Source organism: Hyaena hyaena, unplaced genomic scaffold (genome assembly GCF_003009895.1).
Source record: "Hyaena hyaena isolate Hyena2069 unplaced genomic scaffold, ASM300989v1 scaffold_349, whole genome shotgun sequence".
In the NCBI taxonomy this organism is placed as follows: domain Eukaryota; kingdom Metazoa; phylum Chordata; class Mammalia; order Carnivora; family Hyaenidae; genus Hyaena; species Hyaena hyaena.
The window spans coordinates 1,316,262-1,332,414 of NW_024080982.1; the positions used below are offsets into that span (position 1 = coordinate 1,316,262).

A 16,153-nucleotide genomic window follows, 5' to 3' on the forward strand; every position below is an offset into this window, starting at 1 on the left:
TTGCCCTTTGCCTTCTGGAATTTTCTGTTAGGAAATATATATAGATAAGCATAAAAGAGTCCCAATAGCTTTTATGTCATTGATCCCAGTAGAAATCCCTTCGGTGCGTTTGTAATGGGGCTTCCTTGGCATCATTTTTTTGTTTATATAATCACTTGGTTTTCATCCTGTAGTATATCCTAAACTGACATCTAATGCGTTTTCCCTAAGTATTTAGAGCCGATCTGATCTGGAGATCTGAATAAGTGAGGAAGTGTTGAGGCATTTTTTGCTTATCTTTTGTCTTCCTGTAGAGCTCTTGGCTCTCCCCCTGTGACAGTTTCTTTGTTTGAGAATGTTGGCCAAATATCTAAAAACTTGTGAAACAAACCAGAAAAGTCTTATAATCTCATAAGCAAATATGACTTAAATGTTGTTGGTGTTTAGTTGTAATTTGCCAAGTGAAGGTTGGCATTTTTATTCATTTGGAGTGAAAATGATCACAAACCATTATCTCTATTTCTGTATCGTCTCTAAAAGAAAACCCTGTTTTCTTACTGTTTGAAATGTCAGGAAATCCAAGCTACTCAGTTTATGTAAAGAATATCCAAATAATTGTAGACAAATATGGCTGGGAAAAACTATTTTTTCCAAGTCCCCATCCCCCAGGAGATCTGTCTCTACCAAGTTCTTCTCCTATTGGTATCATTTAGTATAAATAAGACAGAATGGTATTGATAGAGTCAGTAGCGCATGGTTTACGGTCTGGAGAGTTCCATGCATCAAGGTCGTTTTCATTCTCAAAACTAAAATAACTATGGGAATTGGGGGAATTTCGGGGGTGTTTGCACTAGATAAGTAAAACAAACAAAACATGGATTATCCAATTATTGTTTATCCAGGAGCAGAATAAATCCAGTTCCTAAATATTTTGTTACCTGCCTTCCTTTCACATTCATTATCTACCAAAGCTAGTATGTTTACAAGCAAACAAAATAGCAAGGAAGATAATCAATAACATATTAAGAAATGCATTTTCAGTAAGCTTGGGAAAATAAGCCTGCATTTGGCAAATACATTCTTGAGTAATGGTCAAATTTTAACTTGTTGGCTTAAACTCAAGTCAAACGAATACAGGCAAACTCTTCTTATACTTTAGAGACCTTATGGCAGGGAGTAAAGAGAAAACTCTTCTCATCCCAGTGATTTAAAAATATCCACCTACCAAAGGGTTAAAAAATATCACAGTAAAATTTCTATCAAGCCATATCTCTACTTAATGTAAACTGTTTATGCCAATCTATTTGGCTGTTAAAAAAATCTACTTGTTCTCATAACTTTATCATCAGATACATGTACACAGTCTAGGAAGACAAGTGACAGTGAAATAGTAACTGCTAAGTGTTCTCAAATCTTATTCTTCCCTCTCAACTCCAGAAAACAATAAATGCAAGTGAGAAGCAATAATTTGTGGAAAATGTGACCTGAAAGGAAAGTTTTAAGACATCTTTAGGAATAATTTTTGGTGGGGCACCTGGGTGGCTCAGTCTGTTAAGCATCCGACTTCAATTCAGGTCATGATTTCATGGTTCATGGGTTCGAGTCCCACGTCAGGCTCTGTGCTGAGAGCCAGCTCAGAGCCTGGAGCCTGTTTCAGATTCTGTATCTCCCTCTCTCTCTGACCCTCCCCTGCTCACACTGTCTCTCTCTCTCTCTCAGAAATAAATAAAACATTAAAAAAATTTTAAAAAAGGAATAAATCTTGGTTCTTCCCATCTTCTTTGCTTCTTTGATGCTTCTTCCTGATTTGGTCATTGACACATCATTTCTTGAGGGTCTGCTCTAGATCAGGCTCTGCTTCGTTCTCAGAAAACTCATGAGCTAATGGGAAGACAGATGGATCAGTGTAATTACTTTAAAAAATGTTTATTTTCAGAGAGAGAGAGAGAGAGCATGTGCACACATGCACAAGTTGGTGAGGGACAGAGAGTGAGGGAGAGAGAGAGAATCCCAAGCAGGCTCTACCACTGTCTGTGCAGAGCCCAATGCAGGGCTCAAACTCATGAACAGTTTGATCATGATCTGAACTGAAGTCAAGAGCTGGATGCTTAACTGACTGAGCCACTCAGGTGCCCCAGATTAGTGTCATTACTGAGGCAGCACAGTGTGTTAAGTGAATACCAGGGAAGAACCCTGTAAGCAATCTTGAGCTTGGACGAAGAGTTCCAGGATCAGACATAATCATGGAGATGCTGAGCTGAGTAGGAGGCAACTGGGTGAAGAAAGGGAGCCTGACTCTTCTAAGACCTGATGAAATTCTCCTCCCTGGGATGTGCCGCCTTGTTGAGTTCTTGTCTGTGACATGTAGGATCATGAGCATCTTTAAGAGCTAGTCATTTGGGGAGATGTTAATGGCTAATGTCAGGGATATTCATCTTTAAATAGCAGATCTTTGGGAATAATCCACTCAGGAGGCTACAAGCAAGCATTTATAGTATTCTGCTAAAAATTTGAGTTGCTACACTGTGATAGAGAGGAATGAGCTTAAATACATATCTGTTTCTGCTCAGTGGGAACAGAGTAGCTGGTTGGATGCAATGATATTACTAACTTAAAATAATTTATATTAAACATAAATTAACATAGAAAATAAATATTTATAAAAACACGATTTTTCTATTTAAAGGGATGGGGAAAGTGTGGCCACTGTGATAAGGAGAGAAGTCATTTTTGAAAAATAATTGGATAATTGGCCTGACAGAAAACCTAGAAAATTCTTGAAGATTCTTCTATTTTATTAAAATACGATTTCACAGTGTTTCTTTAAAAGGTTATATGACCTTTCATCCAAGGTCATCAATGTTATCTCAGTGTCTCAGGTGGGCTGTGTGGCCATGGAGAGCTAGCTGGTCCTCTTACAGACGCTGGCTTTGGCTTCTGGCCAGTCAATGATGAAGTAAGAAGAGATTGTAGTTGTCCATTCTCCATTTCATCATGGGAATTAAAGAGAGCACTTCCGACTTCAGGGCTAGCAGTTTAGAGTCTTCTATGGACACTAAATTCTCTTTACGTTAAAAAAAAGGTTTGCACTGGTGACTCAATACCCAAGCCAGATATAGTGTAGTGTGCCGCTTCCTATAAAAGAAATAGCAGAAGACTAATGAGGCAATAGGCTAAATGTTGGTTTTTCAGGATGACTCAACCACTGTCGTTTCCATCATTAATCTCTAATAAAGGGTATTGAGGTTCTGGGGAATATACTGTAAATAAAAATTCCATTTTTTAATTGAAGCGAAAGGGCTTCTTAACTGGAGTAAAACTTGGCTGTGCATGGACTGGCGTTCAGGCACTTATTCACCGTGCCCCTTCTGAGTGGGGTTTTCATGCCCCTAACTGCACAATTGCCTTAGCATGTCTTTTGGTTGCATGCTGACCTTTTCTCTTTTCTGGTTGCTTCCTAAGGTGTGTTATAGAAAAGACGGTGGATGGGCAGATTGTGTTCAAACTTACAATATCTGAGAAAGAGACCATGTTTTATTATCGCACAGTAAATGGTTTGCAGCCTCCAATAAAAGTAATGACACTGGGGAGAATTCTTGTGAAGAAATGGATTCATCTTAGTGTGCAGGTGAGTAAAATAAAAAATATTTAACATTTGGTTAAACACGAGGATACCTCTTCCATTCTTTCCTTACATGGCATTTCCCTTCAAGATCGGAAGCAGTGTTTTTAGATTTCATGTACGTGTAGATGACAACGAGAGAAAAATAACATTTAAATGACCTAATGATGTACCGCTTGATAGTCTAACATTTCCTCCCTCACCACTGCTGTGAAAACTCCCACAGAAGCTTAGGACAGTGCTCTTTGGGATGATAACAACCTCAGGAAGTGTTTGTTTTATTTGGTTAGTATATTTTGCTAAAAAATGTGGAAGGGCTCTTTCAGTGCCTAGTACTAATTTTACTGGTCATGACAGCATTAACCTCCCTCTGCCTGGTTTCTACAGCTGTCTTTCGCAGATAGCATCTGATGATGTGAGTGAAATTTGGCTGTTACATTAAAATGCTGACCTTAGAACTAATGAACTTTACACTTCAGACACTCAGAAAGTGTTATGTTATATTACTTCAATCGTCAGCCACAGTTTGTTTTAGCATTAGAAGCTGTGAAAGGCTGAGAGAACTGTGAGTTTTCTGGTATTTTACAGTTCCTGGGCATGCAGACAGAGTGTATGCTTTTTTCTTTCTTTTTTTTTTTTCCCCATCAGGATACTGGAATGGGATGTTGTACCCAAAAGTCACTATTGCCTTTCATACCAGAGGTCCGATGTCTGTAGTCCCAATTCCTTGTGCTCACAGACATGGCCAAATAGTGGTTTGTGCAAACCCCATTCATACTGGAGAATAATTGTACCCTTATTCTTTTTTTTAAGTTTATTTATTGGGGGGGGGGAACATGAGCAGGAGAGGGAGCAGAGAGAAAGGGAGAGAGAGAATCCCAAGGAGCATTTGTGCTGTCATCTTGCAGCCTGACATGGGGCTTGATACCCTGAATCATTAAATCATCACCTGAGTGCAGACCAGGAGTCAGATGCTTAACCAACCAGCATCCCATACCCTCACTGTTTTTATTGAAATAATCTTTGATTTCTCATACTGTTCTTGCAACCTGAAGCAGTTGGCAAGTAGACTTCCTTAGAGGGCCTTGAAAATTGTTACCTGGCTTTTAAAGTTGATTTCAGCACAGATATCATTCTTGAGGATTTAAATACACTTTGTTATACATCTTTGTTTTGCCTGATTATAGCTGTGAAGTTCTATCATGCCTTCACATAGTAGTACATTAAAGGCAAAAGCCTTAGGAAGAAAATGTATCATATAAATGCAAAGAGGCAATAATGATTGGTTATTACTTTGTCAATACCTTCCTATAGAAACCAATCTGTGTTTCGCCTTATCTACTCTGCTTTTACTTAGGATATGGGTTTATCAAATGCAGTTGGCAGGGAGTAACATTTCCATAGCACTAGGGTTTGAAGGGTAAGCCATGTCTGGTTATGAGGCCCTGTCTGTAGTACATGATGGGTTCAGTCTGGTGGTGTTTACCTCTCATTTGCTCCGTAGTTAACAGAGAGGGGACTAATTTCTTCTATATCTTGAAGTTGTCCATTCCCCTCATTGACCAGTACAACAGAATTGGTTTGTAATGTTAAAAATGGGAAAATAGAAACCATTGAAGAAGATGTCAAATAGATAATGTTGGTTGCATATTTTTGTATGAACAATGATAAAAATGTTTTTTTAATTCCCTTTATTTTGCCTTATCAGTGAAACTGCCATGTTTTGGCAGGCGATGGTACATGAAAAGTTTTACAAAAGAAAGTTTAAAATCCAAATGTGAAAAGGTAACCATGACTGAATTACTCTCCTGGGTGTAAAATGCTCTTAGAGTGCCTGTTGAAATCAGCATTATCATTTCCATACTTGTCAAATATGAGTCATTTCCTAGTTTAGGCAAAAATTTCTTTATAAATTTTTAAATCATTCCCTTCTTTCAAGAAAAGGTTAAAGTCCTCATAATTTAATGAGTCTGCTTTATTTCATGTCTGTTTGACTATCAGGAGAAAACTTGTCCTCTCTAATTTGTATAATTCTTTTATTTATTTTTACATAAATTTCCCCCATTCTACATTTTACATTAAAACTATGAAACAGTCATAAAATGTTAGAAAAACTGTATCGATCAGTCATTGGTTCACCTGGCATTTCTTAGTGGATTTGAAGATACCCAGCATTATGAGAATCTGGATTCATTCAAATGAAAATTAGAGTGATTATTTACTCTAAATTGGAGATCTGCATAGGCTTCCTTTAAACTGGACACCAGTTTGAATACATTTAAGGTACTATGAAATTCATAATAATTCATATTATAGATGTTTAAAAAGGAACATGCTCATTCTTTAAAGGGTTTTATAGCGTAGTGGGGAAGATAAGAGATTGGAGTTAGGGATAATTTATTCAGGTAATGCTACTTGGTCATCTTAACAAAACCATTTGACTTAGTTTCCTTATTTATGTGATACGAGGTTTTGGACTAGGTGGTAAAGGGAGGCTTCCATAAATTCCTTCTGAATTCACATAAAAAAAAGTAAGTGGAGTGTGAAATGAGGCACAGTTGAAGTACAAAAAGCCCTTGAGTGGGGCAACTGGGTGGCTCAGTTGGTTAAGCATCGGACTTCTGCTCAGGTCATGATCTCATGGTTTGTGAGTTCAAGCCCCACTTCGGGCAAGCTCTGCCCTTCATCGGGTAAGCCCCTCTTCTATCTCTCTCTCTCTCTCTGTCTCTCCTCTGCTCACTTATGCCCTCTCTCTCACTCTCAAAAAAGAAAGAAAGAAAGAAAGAAAGAAATGGCAAGAAAGAAAGAAAGAAATGGCAAGAAAGAAAGAAAGAAATGGCAAGAAAGAAAGAAATGGAAAGAAAGCTCTTGGGTTGTGTGCGGTTGTCTAGATGGTGACAGAGCCTGCTCTGTGAACTGACTATCTGGCTTTGTGGGTTTCTCTGCTTCCCCATGTTGTCTGGCATTCATAGAGAAACATTTTTTTTGGTAGATTTTCTGGCCAAGATATGGAGAAATGCAGCTTCTAATAACTCTGTCACCATATACCTGCAAATAATATATTTTATGATAAAATGTAACTTGCTGTTGCATTATTATATAGTATATCCAAATTCTGTTTTATTTGGGGATTAGAGATTTCTATCATGCTGGGCCTAAGATAGAACACATAATCGATAATCTGGTTTAGTCTTGTTTCTGATTGCAAGCCTATTAACGTGTATGCATATTTTTACTCACCCTCCAATATGGCCATAAATCAGTGAATTTATATGGGATGTGCATGCATGTGCACATTTGTATATGTGTATGTACAAACAAAACATCCTTTACTCATAAAATAGGCTCAGAAACCAGAATTTAACTTACAAAGGGCTAGTGACATAAAATTAATGAACAGATCTGACCTTACACCTTACCTCAGATGGTTCACTCAGTATCAGCTTTCCATCAGTAAAATAAAAATTTTAATTTCCCAAATTCAGAAAAAAGAAATGAGTTTTAAATAATTAAATCCCTGGGCAAAAAAGATGCCAGGAAGAGGCAGAAATACTGAACACTGAAGGTCTAGTTTCTTAAACAAAAGATGCCCGATGTTATAGTAATGGATCTAACAGCTTTTATTCCAGAACTAGCATTTTGAAGCTTCAACCTGTTGGAAAATGATTAGTTTTTAAATTAATATTCATTCAGGGACTTGAATCTGACACGATTGCCAATTTAAATTTCACTTTGGGGTTTAATATATTGGCTATTTCAAATTATATCAAGCTGAAATTCGTTGTGTCATATTTTTTGTACTAAACCTGGAAAAAATCAATTCAGACTTTTTATTATCAAATGGGGAACACTGATAACATTAGCAAATTTTTTAAAGCTTAGTTTTCATATTGAATCAGCACGTGCTTCTAGTTATTGTGAGAGATCTCTTTTGATTTTCTTTCTCAAAAAAAAGTTTTGAAATAACTGGAGGATTTTACTTCTGCAGTTTGTTATGGGTTGGTAGGTAAGAGAACTTGGAAGTGTGCTCACATTTAGATGCCTAACATTTAAAAGTAAAAACTCAGCCTTTCTTATGAAAATACTATTTTCCCTTAAGCAGTTCCACATATATTATAGGACAGATAGCATCAAAGAATCATCAGTATATAAATCCTTTAGTAATTATGCTAAAATAGAGTAAAACAATTTATAATTTGAAATTGGTGAAATACTGCAACTAGGGAAGCAAGAAATGGCTTAACATTAAGGTTATATGCATTTTCTATGCTCTTTTTGAAGGCTTCTTGATACATTGACGATTCAAGAGCCAAAGATGGTTCTAGCCACGGTAATGTGAAAAAGAGCAGTTCTAATCTAATACAATGAAGGAAAGAATGCATGGTAAATCAAGGTTTTGGAATCAATAGATGAAGAATAGGGGGTTCATAATCGCGGTTTGTTCATGAAATATGTTCTTTTGATTTATGTATTCAATCTGAAAAAGGAAAACTATTGATAGTTCTGAAGAAAAAGAAAATGCAATTTAGCCAACATTTGCGAGAATAGATAAACCAAGTCTCTCAATTAATCTCTGCAGTGTATGCCCATGCGCACACTTTATAAAGGTATTCCCACATCTCTATTGATTGAGGGAACATAGAATGTCCATGCAACCTTATGGAAGCTTTCTCATTCAGTTCAGTAAGCTCTGTATGCTGGAATTCTTACGGGAATACCACCTCAATTCTTATCCCCCAAGTCTCTCAATCCATATTGTTTCTTAATAATTTCCATACCTTTGGGCATGGAGGAGGGCACTTGTGGGGACGAGCACTGGGTGTTATATGGAAACTAACTTGACAATAAACTATTTGTAAAAAAAAAAATTTCCATAGCTTTTACCTATAAGTGTCAGTGCAAATGTTAAACATTGTTTATTTGTGCAAAGCCTTCTTTTGTATCCAGACAGCTGAATGTCTCCTGAGTTAGTTGAATAGTTTTAGTTATCTAAAACTAATTAAATATCCATTGAATTCACCACATTATATTTTAGAATAATCAGTTAAAAATGATGATAATAGCTGCCATTATTGAGCATTGATTATATGTACTGTATTAAACATGGTATATGCTTAAATTTTAAATGCTAATAATAGTTATATGCCATTGGATTATCTTCATTTCAGAGATGAGAAAAATGAGCCTGAAGTAGGTTAAGTTAGATTTACAGACTGGATTCACAGTCTCTAGTTTTTCTGACCTTTAGCTAAAAACATATAATAAATTGCCATGAACCCAGATCACTATGATGATCTAAGGAGTCAAGTTATTTGAATCCCCTTACCTAAAAAACAAAGAACTGAAGACATATTTGTAAAATAGATATAAATTATTTTCCTATTCGTTTGTTGTAAGGTAAATAGTTGTAATGCTTCACATATTGACATGATTTGTACAAATAAAATCAGTGTATTTTACAACTGTATCACTCATTGAGACAAATGATTTAAATGTACAACAGAGTGTAATTTTATATAAAGTTCTGTATGTCTCTTCCTGATCACCTGATCCATGACCTACAGAACCAAGACTGGTTGTGATCCAATAAATAAAAAGGAGGGATTCTTCCCACTTGATTATGGAGAGAGGTAAAACCATCCGAGTAAAAATTATTCTCTGTGCATTTTTGCATGTGATTTTAAAACACAATATATAGGGGCGCCTGGGTGGCTTAGTCGGTTAAGCGTCCGACTTTCGCTTAGGTCATGATCTCGCGGTTCATGGGTTCGAGCCCCGCGTCGGGCTCTGTGCTGACAGCCAGCTCAGAGCCTGGAGCCTGTTTCAGTCTGTGACTCCCTCTCTCTCTGACCCTCCCCTACTCACGCTGTCTTTCTCTCTGTCTCCTAGAAATAAATAAAACATTAAAAAAAAATAAATAAAACACAATATATAGGGGCACCTGGATGGCTCAGTTGGTTGAGCGTCCAGCTTCGGCTCAGGTCATGATCTCATGGCTTGTGGGTTCGAGCCCCGCGTCAGGCTCTGTGCTGACAGCTAGCTCAGAGCCTGGAGCCTGTTTCAGATTCTGTATCTCCCCCTCTCTCTGGCCCTCCCCTGCTCACTCTGTCTCTCTCTCTCTCAGAAATAAATAAAACATTAAAAAAAATAAAACACCATATATAGTCAGAAGTCAAGGCTTTAATTCCTTACATTTTATTTAAAAACTGTGCAACCCGAAGGAAAATCATGTAACTCCTCAAAATATTACATACCCACTAGAAATTGTGAACAAAGATAAAACCCAGCCTATTTGGCTTATGCCGTAAATGTGACATGTAAAGAAAATAATGTCTGATAAAGCACATTATAGTCTACTATGATGGAGCTTACAGTCTATTAGGAGAAAAAGACAATCAAATAATCACAACCAATGAAAGCAAAGTTATAACTGTGATATGTTCTATGGGATTATATGAAGGACAATTTGATCATATCACTGAAGTCAAGGAAGGCTTACTTGAAGAAATTATAATAGACATGTGAATTAATGTTCTAGGCCTGTCTTAAAAAAAAGTCAGCAACTGCGTGGCTTAAAACAACAGAAATTTCTTCTAACACAGTTCTTGAGCTAGAAGTTTGAAATCAAGGTGTCTGCACAGCCATGCACGTTCTATGACCTATAGAGGAATATCCTTTCTTGTTTCTGTCTTGTGCTGTTTGCCAGCAATTCTTAGCTTTTAAAAGTTTTTATCCATTCATCTTACGGGGGGTGGGGAGAGAGAGAGAGAGAGAGAGCGAGCTAGAGTGAGCAAGCGAGCTGGGGAGGGGGAGAGAGAGAGAGAGAGAGAGAGAGAGAGAGAGAGAGAGAGAGAGAGAGAGAGAGAAATCCCAAGCAGGCTGCAGGCTCTGAGCTGTCAGCACAGAGCCTGACAGAGGGCTCAAATTCAGGAACCATGAGGTCATGACCTGAAACCAAGTCAGATGCTCAACCAACTGAGCCACCCAGGTACCCTGGCAATTCTTAGCCTTTAGATGCCTCACACCAAATCTTTGCCTCCATTTTCACATGGCCATCTTCTCCCCTTGTGTGTCAGTGGCTTCTCTTCCTACAAAGAGACCAGTTATATTGGATTGAGACCCACCCTAATTCAGTTTGACTGCATCTAGGAACTCTGTATGTCCAACAAAGGTCATATTTATAAGCTGGGGGTTAACACTTCAATCTGTCTTTGTGGGGGATACAATTCAGTGGATAAGGAGATGTAGTCAATAGAATGCATAGGATTCAACTAGTCAAAGAAAGTAGAGAACATTCTATACACGCATAGCAAATCACACAAACACCCTTTTATAAAAGAGAGTATGTTGCATGTGAGTAATTAAAAGGACTGCGTGGGTAGAATGCAGCAAAGTGGAATGGCATGCAAAATAAGCTAGAGGGTTTGGAAGAGGCTATATTTTAAAGAACACAGTTGGCTATGTTAACATGTTTTTAATGGGACTGTACTGAAGTGTTTTATGTAGGGAACAGGAGATGGCAGAGGAAGAGGAAGGAGAGAAAATGTATGACCTCAGCAGGTGATCTTTTCATAAAAACCCCTTTGGTTGCAATGAAAGATAAGTTTGTACGAGGTTAAGAATAAAGGGTTGTTAGGCTGTGCTCACGTTCCCCAGTGAGATAGAAGTATACCCTTAGCTATAATAATGATGGTAGATATGTGGAGAAGCGGTCATGTTTGAGAGCTATTTGGGAATCTAAAATAAAGGACTTGTTGATGAAAGTAGAAGTTAAGGGAGGGGAGTTCTGATAAATCCCAGATTTCTGGCTTGGACAATTGGATGGAAAAGTTCCATTTGCTTAAATAGAAACACAAGAAGAGAATCAGATTTTTGATACTTGGCACATATGAGCTAAAATTCAGCTTGGGGGAATAATTCTCAATTATAGAAATCATTAGCATCGTAGAAACTTTAGAAAGTGTTCTGATGCCCATACTCCATTATGTCTTCATTAATCTGGGGTGAGAGCCAAGCATTATTTCTTCTTTTCCTCCTTCCTCCATGGATTAAAAAGTATGTAACAAAATACAATAATCTGAATTCAAGACTGGAAATGATCAGAAAAGATGTCAGGAAAGATGCATGAAGAAGGTAGCATGTGAGTTAACTCTTGAAGCTAGATAAGATTTAAGTAGGTGGAGAAGAAGACAGACATATTCTGTAGACCAAAAACATGGGGACAGTGCCTGGGGGATGAAAATGGCAAAAAGTTTCAGTAAGAGTGAGGGGTCTGAGTTTCTTAGAAAGAAATGCATCATGTGTTAAATTTAAAAAGGCTGAAAAAGATAGCTTAGAGGTTTACATAATGCTATGGAATTTTCTTACATACCAGCAACCCATATTTCTTTTTTACCTCTTCCTCATCCAATCTATTTGGTAATTACTATAAACCATCAGTATGTGTGTGTATATATATATATATATATATATATATATATATATATACACTATATTTGGTATCTGTAGATATATTTGGGGTAGATATATTTGGTATGTATATATATACACCAAAAAATTTAACTGTGTGCAGAAAATCATCACACATCACGTTATAATGTTTACCTTTTACAAATCTGAATGTTCTCAGTCTAATATTTTACTGCAGAAGTTTAAATTCAAAAGACCTTTCCTATGGAAATACCTCTAATCAAGATCTAAATCAAGCCATGAGTAAATAACTATTTCAACTTAGAAAGTGGTATTTGAATAATTGGGCATTTTTTCTGGCTTGAAAATGTCTGATTCTGAGTTAATAGGGCCAACAGCTATAAGTATATAACCAATAGCTATAAAATACAAAAGGAAAATATATACAAATATTATAGAACACATTATTACATATACTACTAAAATTGAAAGTTGCTATAAAAAAGGAGAGTATTTTCCAATGTCTATGTATTTCTTTCAACAGTCTCTAGTCTTGAAATGCCACTATGGTAATTCTGTAAAATTTGTAATGGTCAAAATTTGATGGTAGTGCTTTTTAAAACCTGTATTATTTAATGGAATTGTCATTTATATTATATCACTTCCATCTAAAAGCCAAATATAATAAGACAGATAATTTGTGCTTTTTTTGAGGACAGGCATTCTTGTGCCCACAGGGCTAACTGATGCCTTCAGTTATACATGAACAATTACCACTAAAGTCAGAAAGAACAGTGTGCATATAACCTAGGGCAGAATTTGGCCTATGGTATGTATCACTTGGTAATGGAAAGGAGAATATGACTTTACTTAAACATGGGCTTTAATAGTTTTATTTTCCCATACTGTTTGCCTTGGTATTTCTCTCTCTAAAGTATAACATTCAAATGTTCCCAGCAGCTGCACTTGCTCTGGATGTATAATAAAGGCATATGTTCAAGATACTAGTTGCTATATCCACAATCCAAAAAAAGAATAGTTAAAATTAAAACAAATGCAGAGAACTTTTCCAAGAATGGAAAGGCCTTAATAGGTTCTTTTAATTTTCTAATTCACTACAGTACTGAAAAAATACTGATATGTATAAATTATGTATATAATTGTGTATTATAAGTGCTTGCTTATGTCAGAAAAGGCAATTTCATTCTGCTTTCTAAAGCTTTCATGAAATAATCCCTAAAAAAATTGAATGGCATATTCTAGAAGTAGAAAAATAATTGGATAGATTTTGTTTATGCTTGGTGTTCATGCTTCTCAATTTGGGGAGGAAGGAAAGAATGAAAAAAATGGGGGAAGCAACAGAAAGGTAGAGGATGTGGATAGAAGGAACCCAGGTGCCTGAGGAGACTCAGCCTCTGTCAGTTTCACTGTGGCAGAGGTTGACCAAGAAAGTTTAGATTATGGATATGTAGTATGTAACGTTAAGTGATTTGTTTTCTGGGATACAAATCCTTGTATTGTCCTAATTGGATCAAGTGTGTTACATAATAGCCATTTTGGAGGCTTTGGCATTAAGGAATTTATAGAAAGGACTTGGCTTCAATATTTGGGTTGAAAATGGTGTACAGACCCCACCCCCACCCCCGCCCAACCCTGCTTTTTGCCTGGTGGCTCCCACTGTGGTGCTATTCCTACTAGGAAGGAGGTGTGCCCCCTGGGCCAAGGACAAGGCCTCTCTTCCCTAATCCCACCCCACCCCCACTTGTCTCTTGGTCCATGCTAAGGCTTTGGGGGGCAGCAAAGGGGATGCCACATTCATATGTGGCATCACAGGATCTGACCCAGGGACTAGCCTCTGGGGATGCTCCTGCTCTCAGGTTTGCTCCATGGCCCCACCCCATCTATGAGAGGTGCTCCTCCTCCTCCTCTCAGGGAGCAGCCCCATGGCCCCTGTTGAAGATACTTGATGGAAAGGTTGGCACCTCACAACCCATGGCTGACGTTTTCCTCTTTTCCTCCTCCCTCCATTCCTCCCCCCTCCTTTCCTGCATCTCTCCCTCCCTCTCCGCCTTCCTTCCTTTCTCTTCAGTTCTGTGAGGTTGATTCTCCTAGAACAGGCTGTGACTCAGGGTTAGGTGCTTTGGTGCTTTGTCAGGGGACCAGAGGACTGCCTCCAGGAGAGGGACTCATGTGCCCTGGTGGGGACCGCGTGTGCAGCCTGCCTTAGTTCCTGTTGGCTGTGGCTGCTGGTCTGGTCACATCACCCCAGAGCACCACTTCCTGCAGGTGGGGGGGAGGTCTTTGTGTTTTAAAGGGGTACTTCTCTGTCTGGCTTCTTCTGGAACACTCTCTGTTCCTAGACTTGGTTCCAAAGTGGGGTGGGGTTGGGGGAAAGTCTCGGCAGGCCTGGTACGGGCTTGCTTCCTGGTTGTGCTCTGGTTGCCCTGGGCTGTGAGGGTCTGAGGAGCACCTTGAGGGAGCCGCTGTGGGCTCCAGATAGGGCCCGACGCTATCAGGGGCAGGAGGTACGTGGAAAGGTTTGATGCCGACATCTCATGGTCTTCTCTTCAGGCCTGATGGAAAGGCCAGACGAGCAGGCAGAGAACGACAATAATAGGCAAGTGTAAGATTACTTTGAAATTTAAAAAAAGAGAGAGAGAGAAACGGAAAATGTTGGGGGGGGCACTCATCCTAAATACAATATCCCCTAAGGGGGATCCTATCTATTGCCTCCCTACATTGGGTTTTCCTGGCTTGACAGAGCCCACCTCAGCCCACCATGGTAGTACTGAGTACTAGGGCCCTAGTACTGAGTACTAGGGCCCTAGTACTGAGTACCTCATTAGAAGAAGGCAAACAACTGTTGAGCAGAATTGGTATAGTCCAATAGGTCTCCCATTCTGGTGAACGCGTAAAAGGCAGAATGCCTGTACTCACCTGGAAAGGGCCCCTTAGGTGCAGATGCCTTGCAGCTATTTCTTAAGAGTTCCTCCTGCCTCTAAAATGTAGGGAGATTAAAAACAAGCAAAGGAGTGAACTGCGAACGAGATGAACTCTCTAGGTATATATATATATTGGAACATATGATGATGTTTATAATTGAATCCCCTAAAATATCTGTAACGGTCTCAAGCAGAGCATCTTAAAGTATGTGGGAAGAGGCTTTTATAAATATTATAAAGAAATGCAACCCAGAATTATCTTTTTAAAATTTTAAGCCTGTATTCCATTTTGAGTTAATGTAGTATGTGTGAGATTTAGATTGAGGGCTTTGTTTATTTGCTAGTGGATGTCCAAATAGTCCAGGAACATTAGTTGGAAAGGGGATCTTTCCTCCACTGATTTGTTTTTGCACATTTGTCAGATATCAGTTGGGCATTTTTGTGTGGATCTATTTCTGGATTCTCTATTCCTTTCCATTAATCTACATATGTATCCCTCTGTCGATATCACATAGTCTCAATTACTCTGAGACTAAATATCTGGTAGAGTGATTCCTCCTACTTCCTTTCTTTCTTCTTCTTTTTAAATTTTTTATTTTATACTTTTTAGAGTCCAAGTCTTTCCATATAAGTTTTAGAATAAGTTTCACTATATCTGCAAAATGTCTTCTTCAGAGTTTGGTAGGATTTACATTAAGTCTATAAATCAACTTGTAGTAAATAGGTGTTTTTAACTACGTTGAATTTTCTAAGACATAAATATGGTTAATAGCTCCATTGACTTAGTCCCTTGATTTCTTTGGTCAGCATTTTATAATTTCTAGTGTAAAGAGTCTGTACATGTTTTGCTGTTTATTCATAAGTGTTTCATTTTCTTTAGAGTAACTGAAATTGGTGTGTGTTTTAAATTTTGGTTTCCACATGTTTATTGTTAGCATATAGAAACATTATTAGTTTTTTTGGGGGGGTTGATCTTGTATTTTGGGGTCTTACTAAATTTATTTATTAGTTCTGCAAGTTCTTTTGTAAGTTTTTGTAATCTTTTGTAAGATTTTCTATATAGGCAATCATGTCATCTACAATTAGTAGCAATTTTATTTCTTTTCAATCAGTATAATTTTTATTTCTTGGTGCAGTAGCTAAAATTTCTAGTACCATGTTGACTAAGAGTAATTAGAGCAGACATCCTTGCCTGGCTTCT

The 16,153-nt window shown here is 37.8% G+C and overlaps 1 protein-coding gene across 1 annotated transcript in view; it reads left to right on the forward strand.

The window, feature by feature from the left end:
* Positions 1–16,153, forward strand: part of USH2A (usherin) — a 231,186-nt gene that overhangs the window by 17,325 nt on the left and 197,708 nt on the right. The window contains exon 3 of the mRNA XM_039249900.1: positions 3,442–3,607. Within this exon, the coding sequence (XP_039105831.1) occupies positions 3,442–3,607 (166 nt within the window). The remainder of the gene's footprint in view (positions 1–3,441; positions 3,608–16,153) is intronic.